The sequence below is a fragment of the Urocitellus parryii genome, chromosome 3 (assembly GCF_045843805.1).
Source record: "Urocitellus parryii isolate mUroPar1 chromosome 3, mUroPar1.hap1, whole genome shotgun sequence".
NCBI lineage: Eukaryota > Metazoa > Chordata > Mammalia > Rodentia > Sciuridae > Urocitellus > Urocitellus parryii.
Window position 1 is genome coordinate 89,014,645 of NC_135533.1, and position 18,102 is coordinate 89,032,746.

At 41.2% G+C, this 18,102-nt stretch overlaps 1 protein-coding gene across 3 annotated transcripts in view; it reads right to left on the reverse strand.

Annotated features, from left to right (window-relative positions):
* Positions 1-18,102, reverse strand: part of Pde1c (phosphodiesterase 1C) — a 588,396-nt gene that overhangs the window by 56,742 nt on the left and 513,552 nt on the right. For all 3 annotated transcript variants that reach the window (XM_077796773.1, XM_026401540.2, XM_026401541.2), the window contains 4 exons: positions 14,744-14,825; positions 11,737-11,857; positions 9,693-9,871; positions 1,076-1,303 (listed from right to left, as the gene is read on the reverse strand). In XM_077796773.1, coding sequence (XP_077652899.1) covers positions 1,076-1,303; positions 9,693-9,871; positions 11,737-11,857; positions 14,744-14,825 — 610 coding nt within the window. The remainder of the gene's footprint in view (positions 1-1,075; positions 1,304-9,692; positions 9,872-11,736; positions 11,858-14,743; positions 14,826-18,102) is intronic.

Consider the following 18,102-nt stretch of genomic DNA (forward strand, 5'->3'; position numbering starts at 1 on the left):
TTCTTCATTCTAAATCCCCCATGCCTAGTAAAGCACTTGACACATAGTTGTTAATGAATCAATATCTGTTGTATCAAATATAAGACATCATGAATTAGCTGCACATTATGGTGGCCAGCTCGTCCCAGCTTGCCTGGAACATTTTTCTGTTGTTTATTTCTGTTGTTTGTTTCTGTTGTTTATTTTTTATGTTTGTTCTTATTAGTTATCATGACAGTAGAATGTATTTTGACATTTATGGTTATATCATGTATAACCATTCTTTTGGTTGTACATGATATAGAATTATACTGGTCATGTGTTCATATATGCACTTAGGAAAGTAATGGCCTGGACCATTTTTTATTTTAAAACTGAAAGTCTTGCTGGGCGCAGTGGCACATGCCTATAATCCCAGCAGCTCGGGAGGCTGAGGCAGGAGGATCACAAAGTTCAAAGCCAGCCTCAGCAAAAGTGAGGTGCTAAGCAACTCAGTGAGACCCTGTTTCTTAATAAAATACAAAATAGGGCTGGGGATGTGGTTCAGTGATTGAGTGCCTCTGAGTTCAATCCCCTGTACCAAAACAAAACTGAAAGACTTGCATTCCAGGAAATTCTTAGTTTCAGGCAAATTAAAATGGTTGGTCACCATAATACCTGCACGACTGTGGGTGGTATGTACATACAAACAGCAAGAGGCCTCAGGCAGACCTAAGGCCTGGCTCTCCTGGGGCTGGAACAATTGAGAAGTTCACTTTTCATCCACCCCCCTGGCAGCGAGCTCCCAGGACTGTGCAGGTGTGGTTAGTGGTAATTTGCACCTGGTGGGCATGTGGGCATTGGCTAGAGTCTCCAGGGCAGCTGGGAGAGCCAGAGAGATGCCAAGCTTCCTAGGGGGAAGGCGCAGAGGAGCTGGTGGCTGATTGTGATGGGATCCTGCTGACATCCCCAGCCAGGGGAAGTGGGATCAGCAGGAGCCAATGGTCAGGGAGGCCCTGGGCCAGGAGCTGCTGACATGGGGAAGGGTCTGGCCAGCTCCCACTCATCACACCATGAACACCCCAGAGAGCCACTGTCCAGCTGGCAGTCTACTCACCATTCTGCTGCTTTTCTCCTGACTTCTCCGCTTTGGGATTTTTCCCACGAGGCTCGTCGCTTTTGTTTGTTCGAGTTCCGTTGACGTGACTCTTGGGGTCTCCAGATGCCTTTTTCTCAGTCTTGCTGGACGAGCCTTCTTGGGCCTGGCTTTTGGCTTCCATTTCCTTTTGCTTCTCCTCTGCAGCCAGGCGGGCCTTCTCCTCGGCCTCCTTCTTGGCCTTCTCCTCTGATCCGCAGCAAGTCAGGCAAGGAGAAGGAAGCGGGGAAAGAAGTCACACCTTTAGAAGACCTGCCTCTTTCAAAAACAGTAGTGACAGTGATCTGCAGTGGGAATTAATACACTCCAATTACCTAAGGTGTCCAGTGCATGTTCTGAGGGTATTTTTAGTTAACCCAAGCCATATTGGCATATGTATTTAGGAAGGCAATAAAACAGCCTCATCATCATGTCATTTCTGAAAACAGTGAGTCAGAGGAGAGGGCAGGGAGAAAATCATTAGGATGACAATGATTAATGAACCAGTATTGTATTAGACATTATTATTACTAATAATAACATTTATTGAGTATGTTCTCTAGGCCAGGTATTATGTAAAGTGCTTTTCTTTTTTTTTTTTAATTGGTTGTTCACAACATTACAAAGCTCTTGACATATCATATTTTATACATTAGATTGAAGTGGGTTATGAACTCCCAATTTTACCCCAAATGCAGATTGCAGAATCACGTCGGTTACACATCCACAATTTTACATAATGCCCAATTCGATTCAAGGGTTTTTTTCATTCATTTTTTTTTGGGGGGGGGTACCAGAGATTGAATTCTGGGGCACTCAACCACTGAGCCGCATCCCAAGCCCTATTTTATATTTTATTTAGAGACAGCGTCAAAGTTGCTTAGTGCCTCACTTTTGCTGAGGCTGGCTTTGAACTCACAAGCCTCCTGCCTCAGCCTCCTGAGCTGCTGGGATGATGGGCATGTGTCACTGCACCTGGCTCTTTTCATTCTTAAAACAACTTTTCAGCAGCTATTAATATTATGACCCTATTTTAGAGATATGGAAATTAAGCCTCAGAGAGAAGATAAAAGTTTCCTCCAGCCACAGGGAAAAGAAAAAGAACAGCATTTTATGTAGGTTTGCTTAGGACCTAGACATACTCGATTAATTGCAAAACAAAAAGGGCAAATAACCAACAACAGAATAATATATATTCAGGCCACTGTCTGTTAATTAATAAATAAGAAGAGGACAGTTGTGCCCAAACAAACTTGGTCCTCAACTGTCCTCAGGATGAGAGGTGGCTGTTAGGTTGGCCAGGTACTGAGTCTGTGTCCTCCCCTTTAATGAAAGTGTGTCAGCATTATTTCAAATTCAGCTGATTATGAAAGGGCTTGGTTCTGTGCTTAATGTAAAGTACAGCATCACTGCATAGGTCAAATATTTATGAAAAGTTTGGTTTTTTTCACTCAATGAATATTTATTGAGCAGCTACAGTGTCAAGCACTCTTTTAGGTATTGGGAATACCTAAAATCTCAAGCAAGATGGAATCATGGAAAAGCTCATTTTTAAACAAACAAATAACTGAAATAATTTCAAATGGTATAAAGTGCTTTGCAAAAAAACAAAGCAGAGTGAAGTATTGAAATACCATCAGCTTTAGAAATGTTCAAAGGACACTGAGTTGCCTACTATGGCCAAAGCAGATTTGGCAAATGGTCACTAAGAGATGATGTGATCAAATGGCCAAGGACAGGCAGGGTTCAGAACATGCAGGGGCTGGGAGGCATCCAGGGGAGCTCTGTGGAAGAGAACAAGATTCATGGAAAGCTCCCAGCAGAGCCCAATCCTCCTTGAGGTCTAGAGACTCACTCTCTATATGTTCAGCTCACTCAAAAGGCCTTCTAGACTGTGCCATCAACCTCCACTGGGAAAAGCATGACTATATTTTTCTCTAGATGTCTTAAAAATGCCCACATCTCATTATCGAGGGTCCTATTCCACCCCCCCCCCCCGAGTTAGTCCTGGTCTTAAGAAAAAGCTTGGACTTTATAGATGGTTTGTTTGTTTTTAATTAAGCAAACACAAGAGTAGTTATGCATCTAATCATGTTTCCCTTTTGTTTTAGCCGCTAAAGTGCTCAAAGTTCAAATTTTACTTTTTCTGCCCGTCTATTTGCTCACCCCAAATGTTCTCTCTAACATATTAGGGCATTTTCATCCATTATTTCATTGCTCCTTCAACCCATCTATCCATTCACGCACCCACCCACCCATCCATCCACTCATCTGTCCAAACCTAAGGCCTGGCCTCACCCCAGACAAATTAAATCAGATTCTGAAGAGACAGGGACCAAAAGAGGATATGTGAAATGTTTTTTTAGGCGATTCTAACAAGCAGTAAGGATGGAGAAAGACTGATTCAAAGTTTAAGAGTTTGCCATTCAGCATGTCATGACTCTCTACTTCCCAACATGATTCGTTACAGCTTACATTGAAAGGAGAAGGAAATATTTCTTTATAAATAACAAAATGACGTGCCTACCTATCATGTCTTCTGACTTCTACAGAAAGGCAGGACTTAAAAGTGAAAGAACGCCCACATGGATGGCAAGACGGTATTCCCAGTGCACTGCAGGCCACAGAAGATCCCTAGAATGCTCCCCATGCTACCCCTCATCCTTCTTTAATGCCCTAAGGATAGGGGTTAAATGTCACCTCCAATCACTGCTTGGCACAGCACCTGGCACATAGCACATATTCATGAAGGACCTGTTGACTCAGTGAAACGTACCCCAGGGGTGTGGTGGACACTCTCTACCAATGTACCTTCCTTGTACGTTTTCCGTCTTCAGCTATCTAGACAGGTACACAATACAGAAAATATGCCTATTCTGAAAGAGTCATGTGACGAATATTAGCTTCCTTGAACTGCTAATGTGAGTAAAACAATGACTGTTCTGACTACACAGGGAGGGAAAATGAGGCAAGGAGGAGGAAAATTCATGCACACTCAGCCTTCAGTATCAGGGAAAACAATTTATATCTCTTTCAACAGTATCCCTACTGCTGACAAGCTGTCAGCATTTAAAATATCCCTACGTTGAACATAATTTTGATGAAAAGTGAAGGTGTTAAATTCTGGTTTGCTACCAAAGACCATAAAATATTATATGAGCAAGAAAAATTCATTTGACAACTGAGTCAGACCAATTTTCCACAGGAATCTAACAAAAGTTTTGTTTAAAAACTGAGAGGAGACATATTTCAGAAACAAATCTGCTTCTGCTCAAGTGTGGCTGGCATCGGGCAATTGATGTTAAATTCATGAATTTAAATGCATTCTTTTGGCATCATGATCAAATTAGATATGAGCCTTCCCCCCTGTGTGGTTCCTTTCTCTGCAGTGATCACTTTCCAGAGGGTGGCTCTGCTCATGTCTGAAATAGCTGATACAAGTGCCATCGGCCCATAGGGTACCCTAAAAGATACTACTCAGAACAAGTAGACAAAAACCAGCAAACACACAGACAGAAAACAACGCAGCAACAGGAGGCAGCTCTCCACTGCAATCAGATTCCTTCATGTTTCCAAGGTGAAATTACTAGTACAGATAAATAAGAAAAAAATAGGTGGCCACACTGTTGATTGGTTGGCACTGTTAATTGGTTCATATTAACAGGTTCCAATGATGTCATGGATACAAAGGACACATTTTCAAGTCTGAGGTTTAGCATCCTTGGCACCCCTAGGCCTCTAGGCTAGCATAATTCAAATTGCATTTTCCAATTGCCTTCCATTTCAAACTATGTGTCACGATGTGACTCACTATGAAAATGGCCAATGGCAAGCAGCTCAACAGTTAGGGTGGAACAGAGCCCTCAAAATCCATAAATTACACTCCTCCTAACAGACAGCTGATTCTGCCTCACACTGAACATCTGTAGAGACTCAAAGACATACACTTGATTTCTTTATTATGTACATTCTTGAACAATAATACTATGGGCTCTGTAGTTAATAATGCACTGGGATAGTTTTCTATCCCAGTGATACAGCTTTCTGAATCTGTACTTAAACTACCACAAACAAAGAGAAAGAAAAATAAAAAACAGGAACAGGGGACTGACAGACAGACTGGGGCGGTTGGGGGGGGGGGCGGTGGCACAGGGAAAGCAACCAAAATACTATGTGAACTTTCCATTGTGTTCAGTACCAGAACGATAGAAAGGAACTTTCAGGCACATCTAAGAACTCACAGGTGTTCCCATAGCAACTTCCCGAAAATTTTAGTCAAAGAAGTACTACGGGTGACAGAAAATTTCAATCAATGCTAAAAACTCAAAAACGAGGAAAACATGTCAATTGGGCAAGTGAAACTAGCAAAATTTATTGCCAAATAAAATTGTTGCTAAACTAGAAATGAAATTTGATGAAATTATGAAAAAAACAATATTTAAGAGTAATTTGATTATAAAAGAACACTTCACACCAGGCATAGTGGTGCATGCCTGTAATCCCAGCAGCTCAGGAGTATGAGGGCAGAAAGATCCTGAGTTGAAAGGCAGCCTCAGCAAAAGCAAGGTGCTAAGCAACTCAGTGAGACTCTATCTCTAAATAAAATGCAAAATAGGGTTGGGGATGTGGCCCAGGAGTGGAGTGTCCCTGAGTTCAATCCCTGCTATGTTCCCTTAAAACAAACAAACAAACTTCACTTAAAACCAACTAGTTTGAAATTCCCCTCTTCAGTAAAAGCTGAGAATTGATGAAGGAAATGAGTAAAAATTAACTGAATTTCTCAACATTGCAACGCAGCATCACTATATACTCTTCCATGTATACATTTATGGAGAATTATAAGTAAATAGAAAACCTTAAAAGTAATTTTTAGAAAAATGAAATTTGGAGGTATAAAGAGAAGAGGCCATAAGCAAAGTTAAAAGCATAAGACCAACTGGGGTGGAGTACAAATTGGAAGATATTTTGACAACTAAAGAATTATCATCCTCAATATATAAAAATAATTATGACTCAATGACATGAAAGTAAACATTCTGATGGAAAAATAAAGGAGGAAATGGTAAACAGAAATAGGCACTCTTACTATATGTCCAATTGAGAGAGAAAATTTCTTTAAAAATTTAGAGAAATTTTATAGTATAATAACCAAGAATTTAAAAAGTTTTCATCTGCCTTGACAGAGGAATATCAGATCTAGGAATTTATACCAAATAAATAATCTGAAATATGCTCAGAAACTTTTGAATATGTAGGTACATAATAATGTTATATGTAATAGTGAAGTGGAAGTCTAATACTGAATAATAAAGAAGGATTCAACTATGGTTTTGTAAATGATGGAGCCACTTAAGTCAGAATATGCAGCATCAGGATAAAATACTTAGAATAGAAAAAAAAAATAGAACACAACACATATTCTAGTATGATCCCAATTTGGTAGGGGAAACCTTTACTTACACATATACATAGTTAAGCAAATAAAAAAGAATGACTTTAGGATATGAACAATAGTTAAAATCCTGAATAGGTCATAAGCACTTATGGCCTAAACACATGATATTCTTACATCAGAAAATTCATGTTAAAATATATTAAATATTGGGTGGAAATTGATATAGATCTGACTTGCAAACTGTTATACAGAATATCTTGATTGGGAATAATGATATTTAGCCCTAAAAGTTATAAAAAATCTTGATGTTACATTTCCTAAGAACTATGAATTCTGGCCTAGTTGGCTTTGTAAATTAGGTTGGTTAATAAAACCAAGACTTTAGATCCAATTCCATTTCCAATCAGTTTAATGACAATATATGTTCAAATGCCACATGGAGGGCAGACACTTTTGAAATCAGGGTCCTCTGAGGGGAAATGGGGAAAAACAAAGCAATGTGAAACACACCTGGGATTATCTAATCAAGCAGACCACTGAAACAAATGCAAACGGAACTTCTCATTAGCATCAGTCAAACAATCAACAGTATTACCAGGAAGCCAAAAATGTTATAAAAACATTAGCTTTAGGTTGGGTATTTTTACCACCTGCATCTCGACTTTGCTTTACAACTGCTAACCTTCTTTTCTAAAGTATTTAGATAACAGCTGCCATTTATTAGGCACTACCATGTGCAGGCTCTGTTCTTAGTGCTTTGCATGTTATCTCTCTGTGCATCAACTCTGTCAAGTTCATTACCATCCCCAAAATGGACTCTAAAAGAACCCAGCTGAATTTGCCAAAGAACCTTGCAAGTCAGGATTCAATTCTCCATTTGCCCACTTACTGAAATTTGCCTTGGTAACCAAACGATCCTCCCACAAAATACCCATAACCCGGGCTCTGCACCTGGATCCATCTTCTTTCTCCTTGTTCCCATTCCTAATGCCTCCTTCAGGTCCACTCAGGTGTTCTTCAAATCCTTACTACACAGGGCCTTAACCAAAGAACCAAGCAGGGTGAGGGAATAGTCATTCTATGCTGCTAAAAAAGCCTAACACATCTTTATCTGCATACCTAATACATTGAAAAATTTGAGCTATTTACCTGTCCTTCTTTTAAAAGCCAATTTTCCATAGGAAAAGAAATTGCCTAGTATTTTCCCAGGTAATTAGTTTCAGAAAGTAATTTTTGTAAGCTAGATGATTGCAAACAAATTATTTTGAAGTACCTCTTTAAACTGTGCCTTGTCAGGCTTTAAATTTTCAAGTGCAATTGATTGCGAGTGTGTGCTTCTTTTGAGATGATGCAGGAGCTGCCATGGCTGCTTGCAATGCCTGCCAACATGGAGGATTTGAATGTTTGCAGCATTTGAATGGACTGTGAGCCCTCCAACACTTAAAATATGGAAGAGGTGTTGGCTCCCTCTGCAGCTCAGGGTGCAACATCTGTCCCAAATGATAAGGGTCCAATTATGCCTTAGAAGCACCATAAATGCAAACACTTTGCTTCTCCTCAATGAGCAGCCATGCGGACAGGATTTTGTGGGCAAGTCACATTGTTGGATCTTTAAATAAATCCAACGGTGAGGATGAGGCTGCTCCTCTCCACTGGGAGCAGACCCGGCCTACCCTGATGTATGAGGATCAAGACTGCCAGTCATGCTCTTCCTCTAAATGGTATCAAAGTATCCTCCAAATTTCACAAATTGAAATTTTAATCCCTAAATTTATACATTGCTTCGAGGTGGGACCATTGGGAGGTAATTAGGATTAGAAAAGGTCATGAGTCTGGGCCTCCATGATGGCAGGAGTGGTCCTGTAGAAAGGGGAAGAGAAGCTGAGCTAACATGCTTGGTCTGCCTCAACAAGTGATGTCCTCCACTAGGCAGATGCCAAGAGTGTGTTCTTGGACTTCTTGGCCTCCAGAACTGTGAAACAAATACATTTTTAACCTATATAAATTTCCAGACTTATGTATGTTGTTATAGCAACAGAAAATGGACTAAGACATCCACCATCCCACCCTTCTTTTCACACATTGTGCTGACACTGGGAGAATAAAATTCTGGGGAGTGTGTTTGGGGTTAAAACCCTCTTTGACTGCTGTGAGGGTCTGGGGCTCAGGGTTGGTGGGGACTGGTGACAAGTGCAAGGTTGCGACTGAAGTCCTACGCTTCCTCTGCAGGCAACTCCAAAGTAATGTCTATGTCCCTCTCCTGCCAAAGACTGCCACCACTGAGGATAAACATGTCTGTTACTCATCTCTATGTCCTCAGCACTGGGCACACAACAGATGTCAGCAAAAACTGACTATTGTTGAAGGCTCACCTCCGTACAGCCCACTGGAATCAGGCACTTCACTGAGCCCCAAGAGTCACCCACGTCTGTATCTCTGGCTGGAACCAGGCCTCAGAGCTTTCCCCCCTCACACCAGGTTTGTGCCACCTCTGTTTATGGTGCCTCCGTACCTAAGATACAGGCTGCTCACGTAGCACATGCTGATCCTGAAGTTCATTTGTTCACACCAGCATGTTAAGCTTCCAAGAAATGAGTGAATTTCCGTCTTTGTGAATAGTCCCACAAGACAGTTTTTCTGGTCTGAACTTTTGATGATGTTGACTCAGGGGATTCTGTTTACTTACAAGTCACACCATCTCAGAAAAGCAGTTTTACGGTCGGAGCAATGAGTGAATGGAAATAGTGAATATGAAAGAAACATAAAAATGTATGCACATAAGGAAAGAAAAGCTCCTAATATCCCAACATAATGGCCAAGGTGGGTACTGGCTGGGCTTTGCTTAGGCAAAAGAAATAGTAAAGGCCTCAGAACATGAAATGAGTCTGACAAGATAGTCTAACAAAAACCAAGAAATAATAATACCCCTCCCCCACAGAATCATCACACCAGGAAAAGGAGTCCAGTTAAATCACAAAGGGCAAGATGGCAGGAGGCACCGAGGCCTGCCACAGTTTACCACACATTGAGTTTCAGGTAACTAAGATCAAAGATGGGAGAGCCTAATAATCAGTGACTGCAGCACCCTGAGCACTTGTGTTTTATTTGCCACATCCATAGTCAGGGAAGACAACCATTGCTTCATGAGTGAATGTTGAGTTGGTTTAGGTGTCCTGGAAGATTCTTTCCCCCATAGCATATTACCTTTTGGCACCTTGGCTCTCCATCTCTCCCGATTGATGTGCACCACCTCCGTCCAAGTGGCTTTAAAGCTCTTGTAGTCAACAGGGATAACGGAATTGTTGATGGGGGCACTTCCTTCTGACCCAGAGCTCTTGACACCTGATCGCTGCTTTGCATCTGATGAGCTGATGCTGTTCAAACTGGAGGACCAAATAAGAAATTGCATCGAAGAGGAGTGTTACTGTTTGAAAGACGTATGCAACAAGCAAACCCAAGAGAAAGGCAGTTGGCACTCATCAATACGTTGTCATAAAATTCCTGGGTCCTGAAAATATATTCCTGGAAATACATTTTCCAAATATGAAACGTGGGAAATTCTAAATTTTCAGCAGGAAAAATATCGACCCTGCACCCTCAGGAGTCTTCACAGTCCTGCTTCTCTTCTGGGCTGAGTGATCCCTTCATTTTTCCTGTACCTAGAATCCACCCACATGAATTTTCCAGTGTATTGTCTCATATAAATGAATTTGAACTTGGAAATCTACTTGTTCCGCAGTTTACCCCCTGCTGCTACACTGGCTGCTTTTCCAAGTTACCCAGCAATTTGGTCCTCTCTCTCTCCAGCTCCTCCCTTGTCCTGGACTCAGGGTCCCTTTGCTCTTGGTTTTCTGAGTGCACAAGGAGTGAGGATTTCCTCATGTGCCTTGGAGATGACAGAGAGACACAGACAGCTTGGAGGTTGTGGAGGATGAAGTTGTGCAAAAGGCCTTACTTTAAATGAATACTACTTTATTCTTCGAATGTGGGTGATTTAGCAAATATCAGAAAATATCATACTGACGAAGTATTTCCTACTCCTCAGTGGCTAAGGCAGTGACTGGCATAAATGACTATGACAATGAAGGCTAATTTGTCACTAAATGACAGTGAAGACTGACTGGAGGAGCAAGGTAAGTTTCAACCAGTGCTTAAAGAGCCCTGGGATTGTGAGGACTTGGTCACGGGCTTCTGTCCTCTTTGTTAGCAACCTCAATGGTGGTCCATCTTGAGTATCCCTGACATCTCCCTGTCCTAATGTTCCTCTTACTTCCCCCCTCCCCATTAACTTTTTTTCTTGACCTTTTCTTCTCTTCTTCCTATCCACTCTGTTTTTTTCTCCTTGATGATGAAGCCCAGGGTTTTGCATGGATGAGGAGGAGAATGTCATTATAGTAGTAGCAGTAGTAATAGTAGCAATAGTGTGAAGTAACACTAGCTATAGTAGTGGTGGAGGTATTAGCAGTTTTCATTCAAGTCATAGTGGTGGCAGTAGTAATAGTACTAGCAGTAGTAGTAATATAGGTGTAGTAGTTGTAGGAGCTGCAGCGGTAACCTTGCCAATAAAGACTAATTGCCAGCTTTAATACAGTTAAATTTAATGCCAGATTCTGTTCTAAGCAGTTATATAATGAATAACTCACTGAATCTTTCCAGCAACCTATGAATATTATAATCCACACTTTCTCAGATGAGGAAACTGAGGAACCTGCTTGATACTGCACAGGTAATAAGTGATGGAGTCTGGATTCTAACACCGGCACGCTCACTCCAGAGTCTGAGCTCTCCTACTCTACACTCTTCTCCATTTGGAACAATAGCACTGAAGCAGAAGGCGATTAAAAATGTTCAGGGTTTTTTTTTTTTTTTTTCTCTATTCATTCTCTTCCTGAATCTAGAAATGAAAGTCAGTTTCAGTTCTTGTAAGAACTCTGATCAGTGGTTCTTTTTGAAGAATCAGGAGCAAGGCTTTCTGGGAACAGTGGGCTAAAGTTCAATGGTGGCTCCTTCCATGAGCAAAGGCCAAGAGAGGACAGGGGTTGGGGGTACCAGGGACCTGCCAGTCATAATTTGAATGTGGGTTACCATTTTCAGGCCAGTCTGGAGAGTACAGAGAGTAGAGTTTCAACTTCTCTGAGGAAATAAGCAGCAGATCTCTCATAAAAAGGAGGTGAGGGTCCCCACCAACAGGAGAGGATCCTTGTAGACAGGCCAACCGCCCCCCCCCTCCTCAAACTTCTCCACTGACCTTGAGCGCCTCTGTCCTGTCCCACCAGTTTGGGAGGTTTCATCGATTAATGGACTCACAATCTTTTCGGTCATGTCCGTGAGCACAGTGAAGGTCGGTTCCACAATGAAATCAATAAAACCTGCAGAGAAACAGCAATGCCTCAGAGGAACTACAGAGTCAATGGGCTGTTCCACGCTCCCCAGGGGAAACGGGTGAGTCTTTTCTGTCTTAAAATTCAGGAGCTGAAGATCAGATTAAGAGCCAGCGGGTCTTGTTCGTTTAATAGATTCCTTGATTTGAATGCCATGAGTCAGCTCCGTGTCTCCTTCCTAACTTTATGGCTTTTCAATAGGAAATACAATTAAGTACTTTAAAATACATATTCAGCACCTGCCGTGTAATAAGCAGTGTGATAGGAATTGTGAGAAGAATAACCGCACCGGCCTGCCCACAAGGAATTTACAGGAGAGATGAAATGAACACAAAGATGACCCCCAGGAGCATTTGGAGGGCCAGAGGAGGAAGGTGTGAGAGAGAGGGGACACTGCCCTCCGCTGAAAGACCTGTGAACAGCTTTATGAGGTTGTAGTGTTTGAGCTGAGGCCTTAAGAATGGGTGGAGAGGAAGACTCGGCCACTCACTCTGGGTAGACAGGGTGGGGTTAGTGAAGGCAGATGGGACAGTGCCGGAGGTGTTGAGCAATGTTTGGGGGCTTCTGGACTCTTTTAGACTTGAGAAAAGAAAGCTCAGAAGGTAGATCACCCGTAGTTCAGGAAGGGGGATTCCTAGGGAGCTGGGACCTAACAGGGCACTGGAAACCTCTGAAGATGTCTAGGCAACACTGTAATAAGATTTTCAAAATGTTCTTTGGGAAAGTTAATATGGCAAGATGGATGGGAGGGGAGTGAGCCACATGAAAGTTGGAAGGAAACTAATATCAACCAAAGGATATTTTCCCGGTGGATATCTGGAAATGTATGAATACATATTTGGTTTTCACCATGATGGAGGTTGGGGTGATACCAGTCTTTGACGCTCAGCAGTGAAGGATGCTAAAAATTCCTACCATGGAATTGACAAAACAGGAATTGTCCTAACCATGTATCAGTAGTATCCTGATAAAGAAACACTGAAAGCCACATTTGTGTTCTAGTTAATTATAGTATAATGTTGAGCTCAAACACAAGTATTTGATGGTCCCATTGTGACTTTTCCCCCAAGTTAAATGCAACATATCCAAACCAAAGCTAACATATTAGCTTTTTCTCCAACCTTGTAACTGAGATTGAGGTCCAACCACATACTCTAAATTCCCACCTTTCCCAGAACTTTGTATTCAGCCAAATCCTTCACACTTGGTATGCCTTCTTTACTCTGGAGAGTCCCTGTCACCAACTCAGTTCTGACAAGCCTCATCTCTTCCTCCCAGTCCTGCAGGAGGCATCCAATGGGTTTCCTCACTGCTATTCTTAACCAAAACCCTCCAACTCATCCTCCCTAACTACTGGTGGGGAAATGTTTCTAAAAGAGGGTCAGCAAACTTTCTGCAAAAGACTAGAGGGTGACTTTAGGTTTTGTAGGCCACTCATCTCTATTAAAACCACTCAGCTCTGCCGCCTGTAGTGCAAAAGCACAGACAATATGGAAATGAAGGGACTTAGCTGTGTTATAATAAAATTTATTTACAAAAACAGGTGGTGGGTCCAATTACGCCCACAGGCTAAAACATGAATTTGTGTGTTATTTAACCTTACATTAAATTCTTTAGGTAGAGCTTCATTCTGGTCAGAAAGTGTAGGCATGTGCTATTCTTAACGCAATATAAAATCTGGGCCTCATTTTCTCTCCAGACATGTCCTTTGCTGCATCCTACTCCCTTCCTACTGCTCCTGCCATATGGAGCTGTTTAGAATTCACTGACCACAGTTTCTCTTCTCTGTATAAGTTGTACGTCCTGCCTGGACTGCCTTCCCACCCACCCCTAACTCATCTCTAATTCGATTCACTATTTGCCTACATAATATCAGCTTACTTCCCAGGATGCAGCTCAAATATTTCTCTCCAGTAAGTCTAGAATGGACCACTGGGTCTAAGGGTTCCCACACTCTATTTTGTACTGCGAGGTACAACGTTCGGATCAGAAATTTACCTTAACATATTAATGCTCTGGAAGATTTTTGTTTTTATAACATCTTGTCCTCTCCCCCAAACTGGTTTAATATCTTGGAGGACAGATACATATATCATTTGTCTTTGATTTTATAATGTCTATTTTAATACATAGCAGTGTCTAATACTTGACAGGATTCAAGCTATATTATGAAAAAAAATGAACAAGGATTCAAAATACAAGTAGAAAAACTGATAAATGCTTATTAAATTTATTTTTTGAATGATTTCACTCTTCAAGGTGGAGATCACTGATGATATTTAATGTATGCATTACATTTAATTTATGGATGGCACTGCTACCGCCACCCATAGCTGAAGATTTTTGCTATACACTTAATGTAGTCATTAACAATACAAAGGTGATCCTCACCAAAAATTAATGTTTTGTTTAGTTTAAAAAAAAAGGAAGGAAGGAAGAAAAATATTTGAAGAGCCATTCCTGGAAGTAGAGTCATCCAGAAAATGGGTCCATCCTGAACACTGAACTAGCAGTAGCATCACGAGGGGATATACCATAGAAACTTCTAGTGTTGTAAGCAGGATGGAAAGACCAAGGCAGAACGTGCTTCCTGACAATGACTCATCATTTCCTTAAAAAGCTGAAAACCCTTTCATCATGGCAGGGAACATCAGAGACACCACAGTGTCACTGTCTGATCTCCCCAGGAACTAGCCATATTCCAAGCAGAAGAATGAAGAAGCTCCATCCATCCAAGCAGCCAAAGCTGATGGTACCTCATGGCAGACCAGAGCCAGTCTCCTGGCCAAGGAATCACATAGAACATCTCTGCTGAACTTCCAGAGACTTCCCAGCTGGTGTTTCCTGCTGTCCAAATGGCTGGCAGACACCTACCTACTTGTGACTGAGCAACCATGGTCGACTTCCTGTCACACAGAGGAGAAAAAGGCAGCCCCAGCTCTGCTTCTCTGTCACCCTACAAAAACAGGAGGTCATGGTAAATTAAAGAACAGTAGGTCGAGCAGCCCAGATTTTATTTAGCAACCTGCCACTTAGGCCATTGGGTTTTATTTTAATTATTACAATTACGTTATGTAATACGTTCTTGTGGGTTCCGCTCCTCTGCATAAAAGACACCAAGAAGCCAACACCCTCTGGGGTCCAATCATTACATCCAGCTACAAAGGCTCATGCTGTCGCTAAGGCTCATGCTGGTGGACAGCAATAGATTCCCTGTGGAAAATAAGGCAATGGGCCATGTGTCCTACGGCCTGGAGTCAGCTCTGCAGTCAGAACTACTGTGTTTTCCCAAGTTTTCCTGTGTCTGTGACCTTTCTCTAGCCCTAGATCCCCTCCAAGCTATGGGCAGTGTCCAACTAAAGTTCAAACTGTACTGATTCAGTTTTGCCTGTTAGTGCTACTTAAAGGTGCACACAACTGGAGTAAGTGCTCCTGTGCTTGTAGGCTCAGGGCTCTGTTGACAAAGATACGGGAACTAAGAAGAATCAGAGTAGCTGGGCATGGTGGCCCATGCCTGTGATTCCAGCGTCTCAGAGACTGAGGCAGAATCACAATTTTACAAGCCAGCCTCAGCAAAAGCAAAGCGCTAAGCAACTCAGTGAGACCCTGTCTTTAAATAAAATAAAAAATAGGGCTGGGGATGTGGGTCAGTGGTTGAGTGCCCTTGTACTGAATAAAAAATAACAAACAAAAAAACACAAAAAAACCATAGTAAGTAACTATCAAGTTAGACAATAATAAAGCATAATTGTCTGACCGATATATTCTCAGTCTCACCAAGAAGCATCACTATAATAAATAAGTGCTTTGGAAAAATCTGTGGATGGAGATGATTTTTAAAAACATGGGTCAGAAGCTCAATATTCCAATCACATCAGTGAAAATATGTCACCCATCTTCCAGGAGTGAAGTTGCTCTCTTTCATTTACCAGGAAAAAAACCTGCCCCAGGAATGGCTACCAGCTTATGCTTGAATCCTGCCCCTCTCCTGGGAGACATGTAATCTTAGGAAGCTTATGGTTCCTTCCTAAGTTTCAGTGTTTTCATCTGTTAAATGTGGGATAGTAGTCACTACCTCATAGAGTTATGAAGAGGAAGAAAAAGAAAAATGTATGAAAATAAATAGAACTGTTTGAAGAACTATTATTGTTTCTCAATAGTCTCTATGATATTTAAGGTCAAGATTCGAGAAATATTTAGTAAATCTGTTCCATCAAATACACTCTGGCTTGATAAATATTACCAATGAATTGGTAATAAATAAAAGGTAATAGCAACCTGAAAGCAGATCTGGCTCAAAGACTGAATGTGCATTATTTTTAAGCCATGTTATCAAAGAGAAGGACACTAGCTCACACACACACACACCACACACATTTAAATCCACTGAAAAAAACAGAAAAGGAGTGGGTGTCTGAAGAAGGTGAACAATGGCTCCTAGTAGGATTTGAGGACATGCAAGGGTCTCAGGAACAGTCCTGAAGTGGCTCAGTTCTTTTGCACACTTTTCCTATACAGACATCCAGGGGTGTCTCTATTTCCTGGCTGAGGGATGCTGTGTCTCTCAAAAATCTTTAGTGGGAAAGTGGGAAAGCTTAGTTAAAACAATTAAAATCCTTTTCTTATTTCTACATAGCAGGAACACAAGTTGTTTTGCTGATACATTTTAATGGGACAGAATAAGAAGGTGAGGTGGTGAACATTCTCCACCTGACTTCTAAGAAGCAAGCATGAATTTGGATTTCATTATCCAAAACTTGCATGATATTAAGTAAGTTCTAATTCTGTGGACTTGCTCATACCCACATCCATTCAGCACTTGCATCTTTTGCTTTTATTTGAGCTGTGTAGACTCAACCATGAAAAGCCTGTTTTAAAACAATGGTTTCTGACTTCCCTTTGGAGGACACATTCACTTATGAACTCTTTAAAAATGTACCATAAGTTATGTGGATGAATAAACGTCTACAGGTGAATCCATCTTGATTGATAACACAATATCCTATGACTTTATAGTTACTGGCCCTTAGGGGATTATTCAACCGCTTTCCTTTTTACTGAAGAGGTCAAATTTCTCAGAAAGTCTCAGTTGTAATAAAAGATTCTTTTTAAAACTAACTATTTTTTTTTCTTCTAGGACTACTCAGAAAAATAAATATCATTTCTATGGTAGGGGTTAAGATAACTCCAACTGCTTAAGTCACGCAGTTGGTATGCAGAAGGAAGATAATGAATATTCTGCTGAATGAATGAAAAGACTAATTTGGTTAGAAACACTTAAATTCCTTTGTCACTGAGACATTTATGACAGGTAAAGTAGAGAGCAATTACGCAGGTAGTTCACCAGATTCCTACCGCTCCTCTGTTTCCTGTTCACACAACTGGTCTACATTGTGCAGAATCTCTTCTGCTTAGTGCTAGATAGTACAGCAAGAGGAGAGGGGATGTAGTTCCACCATGGTTAGGGCCTGTAAAATCTCCTGTACCTACTTCTCCCTATCTTCCCCCTTTTGCTGGCTTGATGTAGACAAGCACAATAGAAGTCATTTAGATGATAGACTCTGTTTATCATAGAACCACCTGTCAATCAAGAGACACTTGTCCTGTATCATAAGTGGGTGACACACTTACATTTAGGTGTGCTGCATTAAATTTGAAGGTTAGTTTGTTACTGAAACTATATGTAAGCAGCAAACTAGTAAAAAGAAATAAGAGTCCTTGAATTGGAAGTTCACAGGGAACCTGGCATCTGCCAATGTGAGAACTTAGAAAACAGGTGATATCTCAAGTGAGCCTTTTCAGGTGGAGGGAAGAAAACATAAGTATTTGGGGACTGAACAAAAACATAAAGCTAAAAAAATACAGCAGTATACCAGGCACAGTGCTACACATTTGTAGTCCTAGTGCCTCGGAAGGCTGAAGCAGGAGGATCATGAGTTCAAAGCCAGCCTCAGCAACTTAGCAAGGCCCTGAGCAATTCACTAAACAGAATACAAAATAAGGCTAGGGATGTGGCTCAGTGGTTGAGTGCCCCTGAGTTCAACCCCTGGTACTAAAAACAAAAACAACAAAAATGTGGCATATACACACAATGGAATTTTACTTTAGCATTAAAAAAGAACAAAATCATGGCATTTGCAGGTAAACGGATGGCCTTGGAGAAGATAATGCTAAGTGAAGATAGCCAATCCCAAAAAAACAAATGCCTAATGTTTTCTCTGATATAATGGGGG